This window comes from Gasterosteus aculeatus, chromosome 13 (genome assembly GCF_964276395.1).
Source record: "Gasterosteus aculeatus chromosome 13, fGasAcu3.hap1.1, whole genome shotgun sequence".
Lineage (NCBI taxonomy): Eukaryota > Metazoa > Chordata > Actinopteri > Perciformes > Gasterosteidae > Gasterosteus > Gasterosteus aculeatus.
The window spans coordinates 21,660,191-21,681,708 of NC_135701.1; the positions used below are offsets into that span (position 1 = coordinate 21,660,191).

At 48.4% G+C, this 21,518-nt stretch overlaps 3 protein-coding genes across 4 annotated transcripts in view; 1 reads left to right on the forward strand and 2 right to left on the reverse strand.

Moving 5' to 3' along the window:
• The window catches only part of prkg2 (protein kinase cGMP-dependent 2), a 13,816-nt gene extending 4,403 nt beyond the window's left edge, over nt 1-9,413 (forward strand). Inside the window, 13 exon segments of the mRNA XM_078086327.1 lie at nt 2,545-2,760; nt 4,285-4,379; nt 4,559-4,627; nt 5,392-5,490; nt 5,571-5,721; nt 5,896-6,032; nt 6,832-6,921; nt 7,089-7,230; nt 7,480-7,643; nt 7,807-7,929; nt 8,051-8,113; nt 8,488-8,554; nt 8,787-9,413. Of these exon segments, the coding sequence (XP_077942453.1) occupies nt 2,545-2,760; nt 4,285-4,379; nt 4,559-4,627; nt 5,392-5,490; nt 5,571-5,721; nt 5,896-6,032; nt 6,832-6,921; nt 7,089-7,230; nt 7,480-7,643; nt 7,807-7,929; nt 8,051-8,113; nt 8,488-8,554; nt 8,787-8,882 (1,512 nt within the window). The 3' untranslated portion in view covers nt 8,883-9,413.
• Nucleotides 9,414-10,862: 1,449 nt separating this feature from the next.
• On the reverse strand, nt 10,863-17,169 carry bmp3 (bone morphogenetic protein 3). Its single transcript, XM_040169224.2, has 3 exons — nt 16,377-17,169; nt 14,638-15,557; nt 10,863-12,838 (listed from the first exon to the last, which is right to left on the reverse strand). Exons 1-3 carry the CDS (start codon nt 16,651-16,653, stop codon nt 12,647-12,649), a joined length of 1,389 nt encoding a protein of 462 aa, XP_040025158.1. The 5' UTR covers nt 16,654-17,169; the 3' UTR covers nt 10,863-12,646.
• Nucleotides 17,170-18,362: 1,193 nt separating this feature from the next.
• The window catches only part of cfap299 (cilia and flagella associated protein 299), a 44,810-nt gene continuing 41,654 nt past the window's right edge, over nt 18,363-21,518 (reverse strand). The window contains exon 6 of one of the 2 annotated variants that reach the window (XM_078086326.1): nt 18,363-19,936. In XM_078086326.1, coding sequence (XP_077942452.1) covers nt 19,844-19,936 — 93 coding nt within the window. In that variant the 3' untranslated portion in view covers nt 18,363-19,843. The remainder of the gene's footprint in view (nt 19,937-21,518) is intronic. The other variant, XM_078086325.1, reaches the window with a different exon arrangement.

Consider the following 21,518-nt stretch of genomic DNA (forward strand, 5'->3'; position numbering starts at 1 on the left):
CCGGCGCTGTATATTGTTACCGGAATTATTTGACCAAGGCCCCAGAAAGTGTTTATTCAAAAATGGGGGACGAGTGATTTCTTAAAGATGTGACAGGCGGTGTGAGAACATACAAAGTGTGGCCAGAGTGAAGTGTGTGTGTGTGTGTGTGTGTGTGCGAGAAACACTGTGAGCGCCGCGTTTCAGCGTCGGGCCAATAACCGCCTCTCTCAGCGTCTTTTCTCCACCAAAACGTCAAGGACGTTCTTTTGTAACTCGTCTCACTGCTTTCCTTGTTCAGTCGTTTCTGACGGGCCGATCCTGCTGCCGTTCGGGGGGATGGGGGGTGTTGGGGGGGGGGGGGGGGGGGCTTGTAACCCAATAGTGGTGCAGATGTTCGCAGAGAATCTGCCAGATAATATTAAAGTTTCTTGTCAAACAGTGGGGGAACGGAATTTGGTGTGTATTTGATTGTATTGTGTGTCCTTGTGTGTGAGTGATGGTCGGTACCTCGTTTTCAGGATTCTTCTGTCCGTTTCTTCTGTCTGATGAATGGACTAGTAGAGAAAGCTGTGGGACTTTATTTTAGGGTTAGTGGGTTAGGGGTTAGGAGGTAAGGGGGTAAGGAGGTGAGGGTTAATATAGGGTTAGGGGGTAAGGGGTTAGGAGGTAAGGGGGTAAGGAGGTGAGGGTTAATATAGGGTTAGGGGGTAAGGGGTTAGGAGGTGAGGGTTAATATAGGGTTAGGGTTAGGGTGTAAGGGGTTAGGGGGTAAGGGGTTCGGAGGTTAGGGGGTAAGGAGGTGAGGGTTAATATAGGGTTAGGGTGTACGGGGTTAGGGTGTAACGGGTTAGGGGGTTAGGAGGTGAGGGTTAATATAGGGTTAGGGTGTAACGGGTTAGGGGTTTAGGCGGTGAGGGGCTAAGGGGGTAAGGGTTAACATGTACAAGTACATCAAGTTGGAACAGTTGCAGTTACGAGGGACCATGAGACCTTTATATTGTACACAAACCAGTATTTTGTAACTGAACCTTTTTAAAACCTCTTCTTCTCTGTGAAAGAAAGCAACAGCTGTTGTAAATCGTTCATGTGTCCTCTCGTCATGTCTGATCCTCAAAGGCAGCAAGATGCTTTCCAGCGTCAGCATGAACCCACCTGGGGGCCGCTGAGGACTGCTGTGGTCCTTAAAATAGGTCCGGTCCTTCCTCTGGTCCCCCCCCCCCCCCCGGTGGTAGAGAGAGGCGTGAGGGTGGATATCTGCTGTGACTGGTTGATTGACAGTCGCCGAAAATAGGACGAATGTACCCTGAAGTGTGCGTTTCTAACACACGAGCCACACTGAGTGCACCGCAAGTTGATGTGTGTTAGTTTGGGGGGTCCGGGTACCTCTAACGAGGGGATGTCTCCTCCAGACCGTCTTCATAAAGTAAACCTGGGCCTGATGGCGTTAAACTGTCTATCCTGAAGCGTAAAACGGGACGTAAACAAGGAAAGACACCACTTGTGATAAGAGTTCTGACAGTAAACATGGGGGGGGGGGGGGGGGGGGGTCAACATCTGTGGTCGACATCATTACTCGGTTGTGGGGGATTTTTGGCCGATGTCCCAGGAGAATATTTCATCGCGGTCACCTTCATTCCTCGCTCTTCTCCGTCTACACCGAAACACAAAAAACAAAGGCCGAGAGCTGATTCAGCAGAGCGTTGGCGTGTCGGGTTCGGGTCTGACGGACGGCGTGAGGTGGAGGCCGAGGGAACGCGCTGTACCCCCGGTGTTTGACTCAAAGTGTCACTCAGCTTTACGATGCTCGTGAGACTGAACATAACATTAAAATGACCCTTTTGCCGGCCGAGTGTGATCCGCACCAACTGGAGGTCTGGGAGAAAGGCCAAGTCTGCGAGCCAATAGCAGGGACACGAGAGCAGCTCCTGTCTGATTGGCTGACGGGTGTCGGGTACGATCGAATCATGACAACGCTGCTACTGCAAGACATTGTTGCCATTTAAGTCTTTCTGGTGGGCGTAGTCATGGCGACCCAAGTGACATTTCAAAGACTCCAGCACCGCATTTTTCCCTGACGCCATCTTTTTGTTTTTGTCCGTTGCCATCTTGGTTAGCTCCAACCAAACGGTGGATAAGATAAGTGTAGGAAAATATTCGCCCCCTGCTGGTCACTACAGAGGATGCAGCTTCAACCGCCTGGTTCTGACCTCTTGGACCAAATCTGTCCATCTGTTCTAGAGCAGATAACCGTGACATTTCTGGTCCTTTCCTCTTTCTGCTCAGCACCTCAGGTTTGTGTAATTTAACTTACGTTACTGGCAGTGAATCCATTGTTAGATTAATAAAGTAGTTAAATGAATACACACGGAAAAATGCATCACGTGACAAAGCAGGAAGTAATCTTGGGCAAGATTTAATGCACATTTGATTTAATATTAACATAAACCATGGGGGCCCTCGTGGACATCATAATCAACACATGGCATCGACCTGTTCTGGTCTCATTAATCCCACGAGGCCCCCAAAAAATCCCCCCCCCCCCCCCCCGATCAGCGAGCTGAGAAGCTGTGAGTGATGGAGCATCATTGACTCCAGCGTCCCTCCCGCAGGGGACCGGCTACCAGGAACCAGAACAGCCGGTTCAATGCGCCAATCAATGCGACGCTTCAACTGACTGCCGTGTCCTCTCTCCCCCATTAGGAATACTATGACAAGGGAGAGCACGTCATCCGGGAGGGAGAGGAGGGCAGCACCTTCTACATCATCGCACAGGGGAAGGTAACGAACGCACACAAACGAGCGCGTCCATCATGCGGCGGGCCGCCGTGAATGATTTTAACTACAGAAATGTCCTCGCTCTAAATTGTAAACTTCATCCGTCCCTCATAAATTACCTGGTTCACACAACAATTAGATTTATTTGTGACAGAAACATTTTGTTACCACTCTTGGAGAATGTTTCTGCACTATTTCTTCCCGTAGACCACAATTATAAAATACAAGCAAACTGTTGAAAGGAGCCGTTGAACTTCAAACAAGGTCCGTTGTGACTTTATTTACGACCATAAACATCTATGAAGGTTTCATTTTTGCAAAACCTTTCTTGAGCCAAAAAAGCAATATTTGAAATAAGTGAAGTCATTAAAATATTGTGTTAATCGCTAATGAAAATGTTCACTGGGCCAGATTTCAAGTTAGCTCAAAAAAGTGTGTGTATAAATCGGGTGAACTGGACTATTTAAAAAGTTGCATTGCAGGAATGTTTGGTGGAAAATACACGTTGCCATGATTAGGTCTGTCATTCAGTTCTTCAATAACATCTATGGGCTTTGGGTTCGTTGTCCGTTATGCCCACTGGTGATTCTACCACGTTAGGGCCCGGGTACGTTTTTAAACCACGAGACTAATTAGACACGAGCTTTAATCCGGTCCCACAACAATGCAACAAATCCCGCAGGGCCTCGCTTAGACGAAGCTGCATCACGGGTCTTTCTCCAGTCGGCACGAGTGTTGGATGGTTAAAGAAATGCCGTTTTCAGCCCTTTTAGCTCCTGCGGCCTTCCTCTGTCACTTCAATTAAATTGAAAATGATTCAACGTTTTTTTTTTATGTGTGTCAGACTTTAATGGACGATGTTGTTTAACTGACTCGGTATCTCAAAGATAAAATGCTCAAGAAAATTGTGTTTTCCTCCTAAAACAGATGCTAATACTCCAACAAAAGAACAGGTTGGTCCGACGGCGGGTGAGTCCGGGGGTATGACTCACCCGCCCGCCTGTCTGATAATTCGGCAACCCGACACCGGGGGGTGGGGGAGGGGGGGTGATGGAGAGGGGGGCCGGAGACGTCCACAGGGGACTATCAAAATGCCATTATGAGCCCATGCGAGACAGCAGCTCCTCAGCGCTAAGCTAACCAAACCGGAGAGGGACACATGTTGTTTGGGAGACAAGGGGGCTAATACAGGAACCCCCCCCCCCCCCCACCAGGAGAAACAGGGGGAGTGAAGGTCGCTGGAGGTCAAACGGGACACTTAGCCAAAACACATCCCGGCCGTTACGGATTTGAACCCTCCCACAAATACGTCTGTTCGACGTATTACGACATCGCACGTACGACATCAACGCCCGTTTATCACTCGTAGCCATCGTGTTCCAATTACCACCATTATTTATTCCAATTCTCAGGGATTCTTTTTACAGTGCATGCAAATATAACCTGTGAGAGTAACTGAGAGCACCCGTGGAAGCTGCAGCGGAGTGACAGTTGCTTCGAGGGTCCTGACGGCTGTGTTGTGTGCAGGTGAAGGTGACTCAGACCACCGAGGACCACCAGCTGCCGCAGACCATCAACACGCTGCAGAAGGGAGACTACTTTGGAGAGAAAGCCCTAATAAGGTGACGTGCTTTTCATCTTTATTTCAGAGAAAACACCAGATTCGACAACAGATTCACGGGTCTTTTTGGGTGCAAAATGTTTCAAATATTCACGCTCTGCTGTTATTGTAGAAAGTTGAAAGCGTTACGCTCTGTTTATCTTGAGACCGTCGCGACAGTGAGAAATGTCTCTTTTCTAGCGATGATGTCCGGTCGGCTAACATCATAGCCGAGGAGAACGGGGTGGAGTGCCTCGTCATCGACAGAGAGTGAGTGTTCTGACCTTTCAAGGACTTTTTGTTCTAACTGCATTGGAAAAAGTCACGAAAAATAATTAAAAAAATAAAAAAGTCACACAAAAAAAAAAAAAAAAAAAAAAATTGAAAAAATAAAAAAGTCACCAAAAAAAAAAAAAAGTCACGAAAAAAAAGTCACGAAAAATAATTACAAAAAAAAAACGTTCTGGTGATTAATTTTCTAAATATGATCTGATTCTTTTCTCTCCTGGGTTTATGTCTTAAGAACTATTATTAACAATTTTTTGTCACAGTTATTTACACTAAATGCTTTTTCTTTTCTTTATCCATTAAAACTGGGATTCTTTTTAACGCAGGAGAGAAAAACATTTCAATTAGATATTATCTTTCTCAGGGCGTCCAACGCCACCGCTTTGCCCCGCCGCCAGTCCCACCATTCCCTCCAGTCCCGCCAGTCCCTCCAGTCCCTCCCGCCATTTCCTCCAGTCCCGCCAGTCCTTCCAGTCCCGCCAGTCCCTCCAGTCGCCCGTTCTTCTTCCCCATTGTTAGATGCTCTGAGAAAATGCTCGAGGGGCGTGATGTAAAAAAGAGCCCACACAGGAGGGCGAGTGGACAAACACAGGACCTTCAACCAGGAGGCCGGTGTTCATGTCCCGGCGTGTTAATGACTTTACTTGACAAGTTACTTTAAGGCCAAACTTAATATTTGTCCTTAACCTGCTAAGGGGATTTGTGGCCTGAACCTAAACAAGTTGACGTGTGCCGTTGTTTGACAGGACATTTAACCAGACGGTGGGGACCTTCAATGAGCTGCAGAAGTACCTCGAGGGCTACGTGGCCACGCTGGATCGCGACGACAAGAAGAGACACGCCAGGTAGGCTCTCGCGTTGGGAGGCCGTCTCTTCCATGCCTTTGTTGAAACGAGGTGACGTCCCCCGTCCCGCGTCCCTCCAGGAGGTCGGTGTCCCGTCACCAGAGCCAGCCGCTGTCGGCGGACGTCATCCAGCTGAAGGACAGGGTGTCGGCGTTTCCCCCGTCCAGGCCCTTCGAGCACCTGGAGGTCATCGCCACCCTCGGGGTCGGCGGCTTCGGGCGAGTAGAACTGGTGGGTCCAGAATCCACGAGCCGCCGTAGACAATTCATTTAATCCATGAAGAGTTTTTGCAGTAATCAATGTGAAAACTACAGCGAGGAAAGTAGTTTCTGTGATTGACAGGTCCTACTACACTTGTATAAAGCGTCTCTACGCCCACCCCTCCCCCCACATGTCCATCTGCAGGTGAAGGTGCAGGACGAGGACGTCACCTTTGCTCTAAAGGTCATCAAGAAAAAGCACATCGTGGACAACAGGCAGGAAGAGCACATCCACTCGGAGAGGAAGATCCTCACGGAGGCCCGCTCGCCGTTCGTTGTCAAGTCAGTCCTCAAACCTCCGTCCGTTTATCCTCCGTCACTCAGCTCTGCTCCATCAGCCCAGGAGCAAACAGTTATTAGGTTTTTGATGAGATCAGAGTCGAGGCCTCCAGCAGATTATGTCGTGTCAGCGGGGAGGAATCGCGGGGGCTATGAAGACGTCCCCTTTGTAAATGTACTTGCTGTGAAATAATGCAGCGTTTGTGATACGTAACGGTGATCCGCTTCAACTGCAGCCAGATATTAAAACCATTCTTCAACTCCTGAAACGCTCGTCCCGTTGACCTCCTCTTCACACACTGCATGCATTCATCCCCCTGTTGTCTCTTCATATTTGATATGATTGTCAGGCTGAGGCGATGGAGGGTCAATTAAAACCACATTAGTACACAAATGAAGCAATAACTTGAGCAGTAATGTCTTTGAATACATTGCATTGATTTGCATAAGAAATCTACTTTCTGTTCATGGTCTGTTTTGCGTAATTAATTATCTCCATATTGCTTTTTGTAGTTTTGAATCAAGCCAGAAGTCTGCTTTTCTTTATTTCTTTTTACCAAAGAAAGCTTATTTGCACTATTAAGACAAATGATCATTAAATATAACTGTGCTCTACTAATGGATAATGTGCTAATTATATTAGAAAGACATAATAACAACTGGTAATGTCTTCCTGTTTTCTGCAACTCTCTAACGTAAGAGACCAAACGCTGATCCGAGCTGACGTCGACGTGCCCTCTGGTCGCTTACATGACACCTTTGTCTTCGAAGCTTAACTCCGTCTGTGCTTCTTTTGCTGCAGACTGTATCGCACATTTAAGGACAACAAGTACGTGTACATGCTGCTGGAGGCCTGTCTGGGGGGGGAGATCTGGAGTCTGCTCAGAGACAGGTAGGACACAGCCACCGCCGGCTGATGGACAACCCTCCTTTTTCCGCAGCTTGGTCATTTTGTTTGCGTCTCGCCGCGTGAAGTAATTGTGTTACTGTCCGGTTACCGTCACAGAAAATGAGCTGCTTCCGCGTAGAGAAGTCTGACCTCGTTCTGCCGCCTTTCAGGGGGAGTTTTGACGAGCCCACCGCCAAATTCTGCGTCGGTTGCGTCACTGAGGCGTTCGATTACCTCCATCGCAAAGGCGTCCTCTACAGAGACCTGAAGCCTGAGAATCTCATGCTGGACGCTGAGGGGTACATCAAGCTGGTGAGCGACTGCCCGCGTCTCAATCCCCATCCTAAAAAGACCAAATCAGTAACCACAGCTGGCGAGTCAAACAAGTTGGAGCTTTGCACTCACTGCAGGAACTATTGTGCGTAAGTGATGGAGCTAAAACGACGCACTTCTTGAGGCAGTTTGCTACTCAGAGACAGGTCTCAAAGGTTCCTCGGGGTGAGGGGTCACTTGGGGTATTTTCCCCTGGTGGTCTTTCACTGATCGACCCTTCCTTCCCAGGTTGACTTTGGTTTTGCCAAGAAGATCCGATGCGGCCAAAAGACCTGGACCTTCTGCGGGACACCGGAGTACGTGGCCCCCGAGATCATCCTCAACAAAGGCCACAACTTCAGTGTGGACTTCTGGTCTCTGGGCATCCTGGTGTTTGAGCTCCTCACCGGCAGGTCGGCCATCTGTTCTTCGTATCGCGCCATGTCATCGCCCTTCCTCTGATTATCGTTTCAATCTACTTCCTGATTTGCAGTAATTGTTATTACTGTTAATATTATTATTATCAACAGACCGATCAAAGGAATTCAATCTTTTTCTTTTCACTGCACTCCACAGTCCCCCGTTCACCGGAAGTGACCAGATGATGACGTACACCTTCATCTTGAAGGGAATCGAGAAAATGGACTTTCCCAAGAAGGTCACAAAGAGACCCGAGGACCTCATACGGAAGCTGTGCAGGTAGAAAATCCCCTTTACACCTTCACGTACACCACCGCAAGGGTCTAATTAAAGGTTAGCAAGCATCTGTTATCCAAAAAGAGATTGTTTTGGTCAAAACGGTCCTTGTTTCACCTTCCAGGCGGAATCCCTCAGAGCGACTGGGAAACCTCAAAAACGGAATAACTGATATCAAGAAGCACCGGTAAGGACGGGGAGATTAGCACGAGCTATTAGCACTGATTGAACATTACGAATGTGAGCCGGCGGTTAATGACCTCAGCAATTAGATAATCAGTGATCACACTGTGCGACAGCAGAGGGACGCCAAGATGTTCACAAGGGTCATTGCGTTATTGGACGTGACAGTCTGTCCGTACATCAATTAGATTTTGAGGGAATACGCCCCGAGGAAGACCAAATATCAGGCATGCCCCCAGAAACAAGGGGTCAAGTTTAGGACAAATGGTCATAAAGGTTCATGTAACATCAGAGGGGGGAATTAGTCGAGCTTTGATTTACAACATCAATGTGTTTCCGCTGTCTGGCTCAGGTTTACTTGTTCTTGTTTGCCTGAAGGTGGTTCAACGGCTTCAACTGGGAGGGACTGAAGGCCATGACTTTACCATCACCTCTGAAAAGAGAAGTAAGTGTAGCTCTTCGTCCAGATTTGTTGAACTAGAAGTATTTTGCTAAGTTCTAATGCAAAGCAGATATAATAAAAGGAGCACCGATGGAGATTTGTTTGATAGCTAAAATGTCAATGTGAATTTAATCCATTTAAATCTACAGCTATAACGTGCTGATGCTTGTGAGGCCATCTTAAACATTGATATCTTAATTACTGTCCTTTCCTCCTTGGTTGTCTTTTCTTTCAGCTCACGGGACCGACAGATCACAGCTATTTCGACAGCTACCCTCCGGACGAGGACAGTCCTCCAGATGAGCTGTCCGGTTGGGACATGGACTTCTGAGACTTTCCGCTCCATCTTTCCTTGTTGTCCTCAATGGGCAGAGTGGGTGTTCAGGGGATCTTACATGGTGGAGGTCCTCATGTTCTCAGAAACAGTGACTGCACTAAGCTGCTAACTTTATGATCTTATTGGCCGCCTCGACACAAAAACAAAAGACTCAAGTTTAACAGGTCGTTACGTTACCGTCACCATCCATTCAGCTAATATATCTGACCGGCACTGCAGCAAATCATGTACAATGTAGTGCTAATAGTGGTACAACAATTGCAGCGTGTTGTTAGCATCGAAGCTAAAATTCCTAAAACTGAAATCTGCTGCTGAGGAATGTTGCACCTTTTTGCTGCAATCAGACGGCAGACGGCGGTTTTGTCACGTGAAGCCGATGCAGAAGTGTCTTAAAACTTGCATTTTCCCGTCTGACCAGCAGGGGTCAGTCAGGTTGCAAAGAAGACGTCTGATTGTATAGAAGTCTATGAGAAAATGTCACTACTCCTCACTTGATTTATGACCTCAGTAAACATTGTAAACATGCGTTTTCTGTCTCAGTCTCTGGTTTTAGATCTTCTTCAATACATCATGATGTGCATTTAGTAAATTATGCTCCATTTATAGTCAAATATCCCGTAAAGCAGAGTTTAGGGCGGAGCTTACTGTGATTGACAGGTCACTCTTCCCGTTACAAATATTCAGTTCCAACAAAAACAACATGTGACTCTCTGCTGCTTTGCTGCAACTTCATCAACATACCTTCAGCCCCAAGATACAATAAATGTATTTATCTATAAAATATGACGAGCCAGAGTGAGTCGGGTTACGAGGTTAGCCCTGCACCGTCAGTCAAACTATTTTAACAACCTAAAATGTAAGAATTAAATGTCTTTTTCTGTCCGCAATTGTGAATCCCTAATAGAACTTTTGAATTGCAAACAAATGTGCTTTAGTCTTCCGTTACTTATGTGCTAAAGCTCCGTGTTTAGCACAAGCTAAGCGCTGAGAGGTTTGGAACATTGAGGCGATAACAAGTCAAAAAGCCAACGTAGTCCTATTTAATCACGGATGAACACGGCAAGCAGGGAAGCCACTGCACAAACTTCCCTGCTCGGTGGTTTCGGCTGCGGCTCCAAAGTCGGTGGTTGTTGATTACGTGATTACGGTGTTAGCTTCGCCAAGCTAGCCTGCAGGCTGAGGCACGCAGGCCTCGTCTCATAACAGTTTGCAGGAAGCCTTGAAAACCGAGTCGTATGGCAGTGTTATGTTCTCACATTCCTCAATCGATCTCCGCCCGTATGATAATCTCTTACAGATACCTCTGGAATATCATATTCACGGCCCCACGATGGCTCCAGATGTGGTTGGTGGGGGATCATTGTGATGCAGCTGCAAAGTCTCTATTTCCTTACAGCCAGGGGGGGATTACATGTCCAGCTTGTTTACGTCTGTTGAGAAAAGGAGGTGTGTGTGTGTGTGTGTGTGTGTGTGTGTGTGTGTGTGTGTGTGTGTGTGTGCGTGAGACGACACTTCAAATAAGGAAAACGATTTGAGAACAAACAGAGGCGCTGTGACTTTTCCACCTTCTCACTGGGATCCCACACGGTTCCTCCGCTAACAGTGTCGTCACCACGAAGAGAACCACTAAAGAACACGAAGACCTTAGGATGAGCATCCAGGGCGCCTGAAGGAGCAACGCGTTACTTGGTAAACCGCGTGTGTGTGAGCACACGGAGACACTCCAGATAATGACTCTGCATGCAGGACACAGCTGTGTTAATATTTCCAAATCGTCTTTTCTCTTCCAATCGAATCGTTTTCCTGGATCTTCCCTGAAGATATTACTCAAAGCAACCTGCACAGCTGCCTCCATGTCATTCTTACAGTGCATTCGGTTTCCTTTCTGTTCGTTGCTGCTATTTGTTCCTTTGATGAAGCCTGCCAGCTTAAAAAGAAGATGACGTCATCGTGTTCAACCGTAATAACTTCCAATGAGTCTTGCATACTTTTATTCAGTTCTTTGAATGCTTCGTAGGGATGGTCAGAGCGCAGAGGATTTAGGGGGGGGGGTTAAACAGACCACACCTGTACAAGATATGCAACATACAGAAAATAAATAGGTGCATGTTAAAGGGTCATTTCCATATACAAATATATTTTATGAAGCTTATTGTACAAGCGATTGTGTTTAGTTTACAAGATGGGACTGAACGGGGAAGTGGAGCCAATATTCTGTTGGTCCCTCCGATGAGCCCACAGGCCTTTAGAAACCAGAGGACGCCGCTTCACGCCGCAGCGCTCGCTGAGACAACCGACACTGGCGCGAGATGAGGAGGCACAAACCGGAGGGAAAAAAAGTGTCAGTACAAAATATATAAAGTTAGAAAATCGACAAAGAATAAATGCCTCTGGGAAATGATGCAAAATACATTTGAGAGTAAATTCATTCTCATCAAAAGAAAACGCACTTTGTTCTCTCGTGGCAGAGATCTTTGACCAGCTGCTCGCTTCTACTTCAACTTCATTGCAAACGGAGCTCAGTTCTCCAAACAGGCGATGAATCAAAAGCAGGAATCCACCGGATGAAAACAGATGTTATGTACAGAAACAATATACAAGTCCATGGAATGAAACAGGTGTGCTGCTGGATTTCAGAATATTTCATCTGAATAAATATTTGGTTTCAGGAGCTCTGATTGATGGACGACGTGTTCACTGCTCATCCTGTTCAACGTCGGCCTGACGGGATCAAATAACCGCCATCATTTACGTAATGGCGACTCTTAACAGGGATGTTAAAGGTGTAGGTCAACCAGCAACACAAATCAGCTCATCCATCCGTCAGATTTGATCTTCTGCTCAACTCGCTGAAAATCGGAGTGAAAACTGACGTGTAAGACGGCGCAAATGTTGTTTTATCGATGAAAACCCAAAATGCAAAACTCATTCCAGACCTGCAATCGACGCGGACTTGAAACCAACTTTTTTTGTTCATTTTTTTTGTTGAAAAAAACTGATTTCTACGAGCATTCTGGCAGTTTACAACAATTTCTTGATGAATGACATTCTGTATATCCATTTAACAACAAAAAAATCAGGCTCATTAAAACCACGCGTATGAATCCTTTATGTCCCACGGCCGACTTCTGTCCGAGCCCATCAGATGGATTTTATAACGGTTTAACCTCGTTCAATGCAGTCTCTTTTTGATATGCTGATCCCTTTATCTTTTAAAATCAATCTGCAGACTGCTTGTAAAAATAAATGGCAAAAAAAAAGGTATAATGCGTCTCCTCCAGCAAGTCATCCTACGATTAAACTCTGACCACAGAGCAGTGAGCGCACGGCTGCCCGCTGAAGCGCCCACGTCACAAGTCTGGCTTTGGAATCTAATACGTCTCTTTATAGCAGCCAAGCCAATAATTACACAATAACTGCTCATATAGTGAATAACACAGTGATAGTACAGACATAAATACATACAGATAGTAACAAAGACCATGCGAGTGCGAGCATAGGTGACCGAAAGACAACTTCAGGCCGAGAGAGAGACAGAGACGAAGCGTCGGGTCGAACTGAGTCTGAGACGTTTCCTTCAGTTCTTGTCTCTCTTCACGTCCTCCAGCCGGCTTTGAACATCTGGATGCAGCGTTTATGATTCTTTTGCAGCGAGGACGTGTCTCCGTTACAGTTTACCTTCCTCGCGCGATTCCTTTCCTTCCACCTTCACCTCGATTTTTTTGGGCCGCACGTGTGGATATTCGAACGGAAGCGGACTATCTGCAGGCGCACGAATCCACGGTCATGTTGGGGTAGACCTTCAGCACCACGTTCTTGTCCTCGTCGAAGAAGAGGATGCTGAGGGAAGACATCTTCTCCGGGACGCAGCACGGCTCCGGGATGCCCGGCACGACGCCCACCGCCCGCACGATGCTCTGGATGGTGGCGTGGTTGGAGGGCTTCAAGGCCTGTGGCAGGAGGAACACAGGGGGAACATGACACGCGGCCCATGAGCGAGCCAGAGGGGCGTCCGTGCATCCACGCTACACAACCTGCTCCCAACATGCAAGAACGACAAAACCGGAGCAGCTGTTTTATAGGTTAAGCCGCCTCATAAACCTGGTTCTCACCTTTAAATAGAGTTTGGTGAAATATAATCAAATCTATTCAGTCTAGCGAAGGTTTCCGTTGGGATCTTTCCTCATTTTAAAGTGGTTTGGTGCATTGTGACCATTTGTCCTTATCGTATCGCAGCCTTCAGAACTATCGATGGCCTTTTGAGGAGGAACTTTCTCTCCCCCCACTTCTGTTTGTTTTTGGAGTTGCAGTGCCGGTCGGGTTGGATGTTTGTGGTCAAACAAAGACAGAACTTTCACCCAGGAGGTTGCCGTGAGTGTAACCAACCAAAGGTCAAAGGTTAACTAAAATAATGCAACAAGTACTTACTTTAATCCAAACCAAATCCAAAGGTTTTTACTACACGTAACCACGGCGACGTGACTGCATGTCCTTCAGCGTGTCCGTCAAGCGGAAATTTAAAAGCCGCCCCGCCCCTCAAACACCTGCTCAGCTGCTTCACGTCTCCGCAGAACCCAATGAGTGACAGGGCACTTTTTAATGGGGGCTATTTAGCAGCTTTTAAAAGTTCAGCCTGTCGGAGGAGAAACGAGCTCACGAGATCACAGGCGGAGAGCCCACGGGAGGGGGAGGGGGGCCCTCGGGACCCACTTCTGGGACTAATTACGTCCGACTACAAAGGTAATGGATTAAGTGGACGGATCTCGTGCATTCCGCCCACGTTTAAAATACCTGTGATGTTATCTAGTCCCGGGGGGCGGGGGGGGGGGGGGGGTTAGGGTTAGGGGAGGGCTGATGTTTAACAGGTTTCTGTATTTCTCTCAATTCTTTCTTAAACGTGTGAATGTTCCCTGAGGAAAAACCCGTCAGGAAAGGAATACAGTTGAGTTGGTTCCTTGAAGGCGCTTCTTCCTTTTCAAAGGAGCACTGTTAATACAACTGTAAAGTTTTATTGATTTTCTAATGTTGAGATCCGCCACCTGCCTCTCCATCCGAGCCGGACGGTTTGCCCCTTTCGTTACGAATTCAAACGACATCATCTGGAGTTTGACTTTGCTTTGACCTTAGATGTCTTTGTATTACGTAAATTGAGTTTGGATGTGTCTCTACAAAGATGTAATGAGGGTAAGATGAACTTCAGAAGATAAAAGCATGAGTTACCACTCTGTCCTGGTAGGTGGAGATCAAAGCACATGGCAAACATTTATATCAGTGTGTTTGTCATTATCATCTATAATATAAGAGTGATCGGCTTCAGGGACTTTTGATATTAACGTTATCCAGCTGAACCTGTTCTATTTACATAATGTACACCATACCTTTTGTACTGCATTGAGTTATGGCATCAGCTGTATCTGAACCAGACCATCGAAATCATATTACGATACAGATAATAGATACGATAACGGATTGAAGAGCTGGAAAAAGAACTGAAGGTTTTAAACTGAGGTTGAAATAGAAATAAAACAATTGACTCTATTGGGAGAAAAGCCTGAAAGGTTTTGGTTGACCCAACAGTCCAATGGTTCCCAACCTGTCTCATTGTAATCCAGCGAGACAAGTTCCATTTGTTGAAGGCATTGACTAATCTCAAGAGGCCTAAAAAGGTCAAATAAAGACAGAAAGAGTTTTAACCAAACCGACCCCTTGGGTTGGCAAGCGTTGCAGAAGTACCTCGCAAGACTCTCACCTTCGGCATGGGGAACTGGCAGGACCCTGAGCAGTAGTAGGCATCAAACGACTTGGGGGATATAATCCACTCACTCCATCCGATGTCGGCAAAGTCCACTTTCAGGTACCTCCGGGCGCAGTTCCTGGGCTCGTTCCACTGCTTCTTTCGCGCCTTTTTAATAGTCTGCTCGTCGAACTGCAGCAGGGGCATCTTGTGCCTCGGATTCTTGCGCGTTTTCTTGCGTGGCCGGCGGGCCTGCTTGTTTTGGAAAGGCTCGTACGGACTCGCCTCGTCCCACCCGGCCGTCTCGTACGGGTACTCGGGGCCGGGCAGCTCGTTGTTTTGCAGCGGCAGCAGGACGTTGACCGAGCGCTTGCCCCTGGGCGGCGCCGGCGGCGGTGGCTGCCGCAGCTCGTGTTCCGTGTCGTTTCGCTCACGCAGTCCCAGTTTGGGGGCCTCGCCTCCCACCGGGTGGCGCCTCTGCAGCGTGGCCACCACGCTCTCCGGTTCGGAAATGGCCGAGTCGTTGGCGTAGACCAGGATGTAGGGCGAGCGGTCGGACAGGAGCTCCTTCCAGGGCTGGGGCCCTTGGGAAGTCACGTCGATCCCGATGAGCAGCTCGTCATGGTGTTTGGCCTGGTCCACCACTCGCGTGACGTCCTTCCACTGCCAGGATATGAAGTCCCTGTAGAGGGTGGACACGTTGATCCGAAAGTGTCCGAGAGTCCTTATCTTGTTATCCACAGAGGCGAAGCTCCAGATGACCATGTGGATGTGGTTGTGCCTGCGGGGGCCGTGGCGAGCACAGCTTCTGGACCGGGAGCAGGTGCTGTTCTGAAGGTCTCCGATGTAATAATGAAGAGTGGCGGACAGAACGTCCTCCGACTTGGTGAGGGAGGTGAGGTTGAAAATCTGCAGCTGCTTCTTGTTTATCGTACCTGCGTGCATGATGAACAGAATGATTTACACAGCTGTGCAGGACTTCAAGACCAAATTCTTCGAATACACTACAATAAACACAACAATATATCAGTATATATGTCTGAATCTTAAGCAATTTCCTCAGCAACATCGAAACTGCTGGTTTTTATTTGCCCAAGTAATTAAATACCAATCTCGGATACCTTTTCTTTAAAAAGGTCGTAGTTCATTGAAAACGTTCCACAGTGAGATCTGTCATACAGCTACCAGCCGATAGGAGGCAGCATCACCTCACACACTCTCACCCGGTGTGGAAACCGGTGGTCCGAAAGCAGCTGAGAGTTTATATGTTTAGTAGGTTTTTTAGGTTTTTTAGCAAAAGTTGCCGGTGGAATGGTTGATAGAAGAATCTCACGGCGGTGAAAAGCTCTCAGTCCGCCGCAGAATGCAGCCGACCAGCTGCCAGATGTTGGCGCGAGGAGAAGAGGAAAAGCAGGTCTGAGTTATGTGACACTGAAATGTTAAGGTGAGAAAACCAAAAGGTTTCGGGCGAAGCGATTTAGCGTCAAGAGATGTGATGCTGGATCAGCGGGTGTGTGATTGTGACACCCGTTTTCACGTTTAAAAATAAATCTATTTCAAAACGGAACCCGTGTAATAAACTTTTTGTATGTTCCTAAATTACGCACAAATGACGTGTCCGCGCAGCACGGCGCACTCGTAAAGTGAGTGCAGAAGATGTGACCCGGTCCGGTTCATGTTACCCGAAAGAGGACGTGCGCGTAAACGCTCCCCAACTCCGCTTTGTTAACGTGCGTAAAAGTTTGGACACTTACCCCAGTGCGCCTTGAAGCTGCGGACGGTGTTGCCGTCCTTGAAGGGAAACCCGGCGCGGTTGTACTTGGTGTAAAGCGTCTGCATGTGCTCCGTCATTGTATCCTGTAAAAGCAGGTCCCGGTCGTCTTTCCCGGGCTGCTTAGTCTCCTCCGGATGCGTAAAATCCACCTTGCGTCTGTCGGAGACACTGTCCGGTTTCAGCATCGCGCAGTATCCGACGCAAAGAGAACTCCATCCGTACAGCAGCACCAACACAGACCGGGCGTGGAGAGCCATGCTCGAGCCAGAAGAATGAAAAGAAGAAAAAGTCACAGTTGTGGAAAACTTTTCCAAAAGTGGCACCTATGTCCAAAAAGACATTTCATCACCTGAGGAGTCCACTCTTACGATATGAGACCCACCTGCAATAGAGGAAAGTGGGCAGGACAAAAAACGTATCCAAGTTGTCTTTTGGGGTATTTTGGAAAGTCACACGTCTAAACGCGCTGCAGTTGGTGACTTGGATGATAAAAGGTGAAACGGATGCGGCGCAAATGAGCCGCAAAAACGGCGACGCGCTCGGGTTTTTTGTGTCCGAGCTCGGAGGTGATTCGAGGACCGGCAGCCAGCGTCCCCCAAGTCTCAGCTTTCATTGAAGGTAAAGCGTGTTGTGCTTGGTATTATAGGACTTGTGGGACCAGCTGGGTATTCCTCGCGCGCACGCACGCGCGCGCGCGCGCACATACACACACCCACAGAGAGAGAGAGAGAGAGAGAGAGAGAGAGTTTCCTGTTGAAGATACTGTTACGCACATTCATCCTGAGGACAAATTATCAAATGTTATCTTGAGCTGTTTTGTCAGTTGATTCGAGACGGATCTTTGAAAAAAAAACCTTTATTAAAAGGACATTCCGTTGATTTATCGACGTATTCTTTTCTCTCTTTTTGAGTATCTAACTGCCACAGAGACCCCCTCCCTTCCCCCCTTTGCGCGTATCTCCGTGCGTCGGGGCCGCGCGGCTGAATGCAGCGGGCTTATTGGCCGCATTAAAGGCTCTCTTCCCTATTTAGTTTAGTTCAATGGCGTTAAGCGCACGCATCCTGTTCTACCACCGTCCGATCCGGATGCTGAACTGTGCCCCCCCCCCCCCCCATCCAGGCGGCCTCCCCCTCGCCACTGCTTCTCTTTCAGGGGCAGTCGGGAGGAAATGATTAGGCCATTTCCCCACTGGGACATCAGGGACATCTGATGGCAATAATATTAGCATGCCACGTCTCTGGTAGCTGAGCGGGTTGACCCCCCCGCCCCCCCAGGGAGGAGATGGGCAGCCTGAGTATCAATCAATCAATCAGGGCTCTTTTTCCATAAGACGGAGATGAAGGAGATGAAAAGGCAAAGCTCCTCAGAGACAACGACTCTGTCTGTGCGTCTCGTGCCGCTGGAGCCTCGCGTTGACGCCACGAACCGCATTTCATTCATTCATCTTGTGCTCTGTGAATGGAGATCATGTATCAGATCATGTGTGGAGTTTGTAGTCGTTATCGTGACACACGCGTGTGAACAACTCATTCATTCAAATTGAGCTTCTTAACCTCTTTTTCTGTCGTTTTGACTGATGAAAAGTGAAGTTGCTTAAACGCATGCGAATAGAGCTGAACTCTAGTTTAACATTTGGATGAATGAGGAACGTTCACATTCACGTCTGAACATCGTTCATGTGGATGAATATGTGAAGACATGAATATGTGAAGACACAAGTCATCCCTCCTCAGCGCTTTAGCCGACGCCTTTGTCTCTTAGACAACTTTTGGAATGCTGCTTTTTATTCATGCTGAACACATACAAACAGAGGTCAAGCGGAATCGACCCCCGGAGGCCCAGTTGTCCACCTCGGGACCTCATGTTGTGAATATTAAGAGCAAGTCAGGCCTCAAACCAATAAACCACGTTCGGTTAAACGCCGACAGCTTAAAAGCCCAATAAAGAAAACGAAGAGGGACGCGACCATTTAAACGTGACTTTATAGTGAAATCGTTGCTTTGCACAGACACGTGATCCGTCTGCATTCCAGCTACTTTCATTTCGTCTTTTCCTTTAAGAAATTGTCCGTCTGACGCCATTTAAAAAAAAAAAACGCCTGTTTGGTCCCCGCCCACATCCACTGTTCTGATTGGCAGGTGGCCGGAGCGACTGACTCCACACGGAGGGAGCAGCAGTGGACGATAGTCGGCACCTCGCCCCGAGGTCCGGGAGAGGACACCCCCCGATTTCAACGGGCGGCTCGTCCTCGTCCGTCCGGTTGGTTCTGTTGGGACAATAGTGAAGACGAAGCCCTTTTCTTTTCTCTACGAAACAGACGTCACGGGGAAGATGTGTTTAGAGATGCCACAGTGGAAACATACAGAACATCAAATGAAACACTTGGTTCATCGTCGTGTTTCATCATCGTCCTCCCGACACGGGTGCCCCCCCCCTCCCCCCCTGAGTCCTGTTCAGACAGACAGACGCAGACTGAGACTATTAGAGGTTTGTGTTGGAATTAACTCATTTGTTTAAAGCTCGTAACTTTAAAAAAAAAAAGAGCGCGGCTGAACAGAAGCAGAAAGACGCGTTCCTGCTCGTCCGTTTGAAGGGACTCTTCGAGATGACGGGAACGATGGATTCCTCATGTTTTATTGTCATGATAAACAGATCATTTCATGTCTCGGGCCGGAGGAACCGTGATCATTTCATCACCATTTTTAAACTCAAGAGTTCAGATTTTCAACCTTTTTTGCTTCGACCTTCAAGCCGACATTTTAATTCAGTGTAACTGGGTTTTGGGAAGCAATTCATGTGTAGAAATGGACTCATTGGTTGGAAGTGTCTCCCTTACAAAGCCTTCGGCTTCATGCATCTCATACACTCAGGTGGGGCTGCGCTTCAACAACAAAAGCAAATGAAATCCTGAATAACTCCCAAAGCAGAGACGTCTTCCAGTAAAAGAAACGACAAAGAGAACGACTGATATGTAAATGATGGAGCCGTTTGATGTCCTGCAAAGTGTGTCTTACATCTGGCAACATGCGGAATGCTTTAAGCCCATTTACCCATTCCTCCACTTGGAGCTACCGCAGCCTGGGGGAGGACGTAAACGCAACCCCCGCCATCTCGCAAAGCTCCCGCTCCTCTCATTTGTTTAGACAAACAGCTGGAAACACGCCGGGGCCGAAGCGGGCGGGACGACCCCCCCCCCCCCCCCCCCGCGCCGTCTCCGAGCAGCTCGCCGATCCTTTCGGGGGGAACGAGAGGCAAACTGCCTCCCCCCCCCCTGGGAACCCGGCGTTTGAATCCACATTTTTTGGGTTTCTTTCTCACTGCGGCACCTCCACCCAGATGGGACGCGTGATACGAGGGCAGCAGGCTGTGAATGACTCGGGGCAGATTACAGGCCCCCGGGGCTCTCCGACATGCGCCATGTGCACGGACGTGTCGGCCGCTGAAGCTCAGGCGGTCCTGACGTTGTGGTCGTAGATGACGGCGTGGGTGTAGAGGTCCGACTGGAGGAAGGTCCGACTGGAGTCCTCGCCGGCGCCCGACTGCAAGCCAGCACAGAGAGAGTTTGGAGCAGTTAGGCAGGGCTCGTCGGGACGTTATCGAGGCGCTGAAGGGATTTTCCACCTTCCTTAAACCTGTGATTTAGCCGTCTGTGTTTCGGGTGCATGAATGTATGTTTATGTGACAGTTAAAAACTTTCTCCCGAGCTTCTTTAAACGGAACGTTTTTGCTCGAGGTAACATTTTTCGGCCTCCAGCACCTCTTGTGCCTTTCCATTGACTTTATATACATTTGTAACCCTCTTCTGAAATTGGCTTCGCCGTCAGTCTAAACACACTGTGACATGTGAGGTTTCAAAAGCGGCATTGAGCTATTTTTGACTTCTTGGGAGCAAAATACGCCCGCTGGCTCTTCAACACGTTAGCAGATACTCTACTTAAATGTGAGACATGCGTCTCCGGGCTGCACGGACCTCGGCGAGGGTGGTCCAGAGACGTCCAGATCGGCTCGCTGGTGGAACCGGTCCGCGTAGAGCTTTATGAGCTTTGTGGAGATTTGGGAGTCGTGCAGCTCAACTTCTCTTCAACCTGCCGTTTACCCATAAAACCCTGTCCAGGCATCTTTAGGAAGGCTGAGGTCCACCTTTAGTAGCTAGATGTTCCACTTCTAGACAAAGCTAGACCTTTGGAAGTGTAGATATAAGCTCGTTCACCCTTAAATAGCCACCTTTGATTTCATCTCGCAGGTCAATGAGAGCCTCAAAGTTAAAACTTTTAATTAAAAAAAGCTCAAGTCTGCAGTTCTTGAGTTTTTCATTGGAAAAAGGGTTCGTTGTGCGTCGGTATCAAGACCTGTTGTAAGTGGCTTTGGATAAAAGCATCAGCTAAATGAAGAATGTCAATGTATTAAATGCACAACAGGCACAACAAAGTGCAACATAGAGGCCGTAAATGCTCATTCGTCAAATGGGCCTCGGCCCGACCATGTGAAGCCTCCGCCAGCTGGGACCATTTATTCAAGGCGAAGCGTGTCAGAGGCTTCTAGTGGGAGTGGATCCGTAGCCCACCATTATGCTCAATTTACACTTTTACCTCACACACACCTGTGGGGGTCCTGATGAGTGAGGCCTTCCTGCCTCGCCAGCTCAAAAGAACGTCGATAAAAACTGTCCAATAAAAAATGCTGCAGAACTAAATGATAAGCAAACTATTTAAAAAAGGCTAAATTGTGTCATAAATAGAGTCGAGGCGATTATCGTGACAGAAACAGGACGAGCCCCCCGACCCCCCCCCCCGACCCCCCCGACCCCCCCGGCCCACACGGGCAGCCAGTGAGCTCATGGCGGGTTGGAGGCCGGGAGGTTCTGCGCTGCTCCCCGCGGCGGAGCCCAACCCGGGCCGACCCGGGTTCTGGGCAGGCGGGCGGTTTGCTGCGTCTGGCTCCCTGGGCCTTCTCTCGTGTTTTTAATAGACGGCCCGGCCGGGGCGGTGCTCCACCGCAGGAGGAACGCCGCGCTGCCAAAAAACGCAGTCCCCACAGCGCCGTCTGCAGATTCAGAATAGTTCCGCCTGCTACGTCCCCCCCCCAGCAGAGACGGGGACTGCTGTCCCCCCCCCCCCCAGC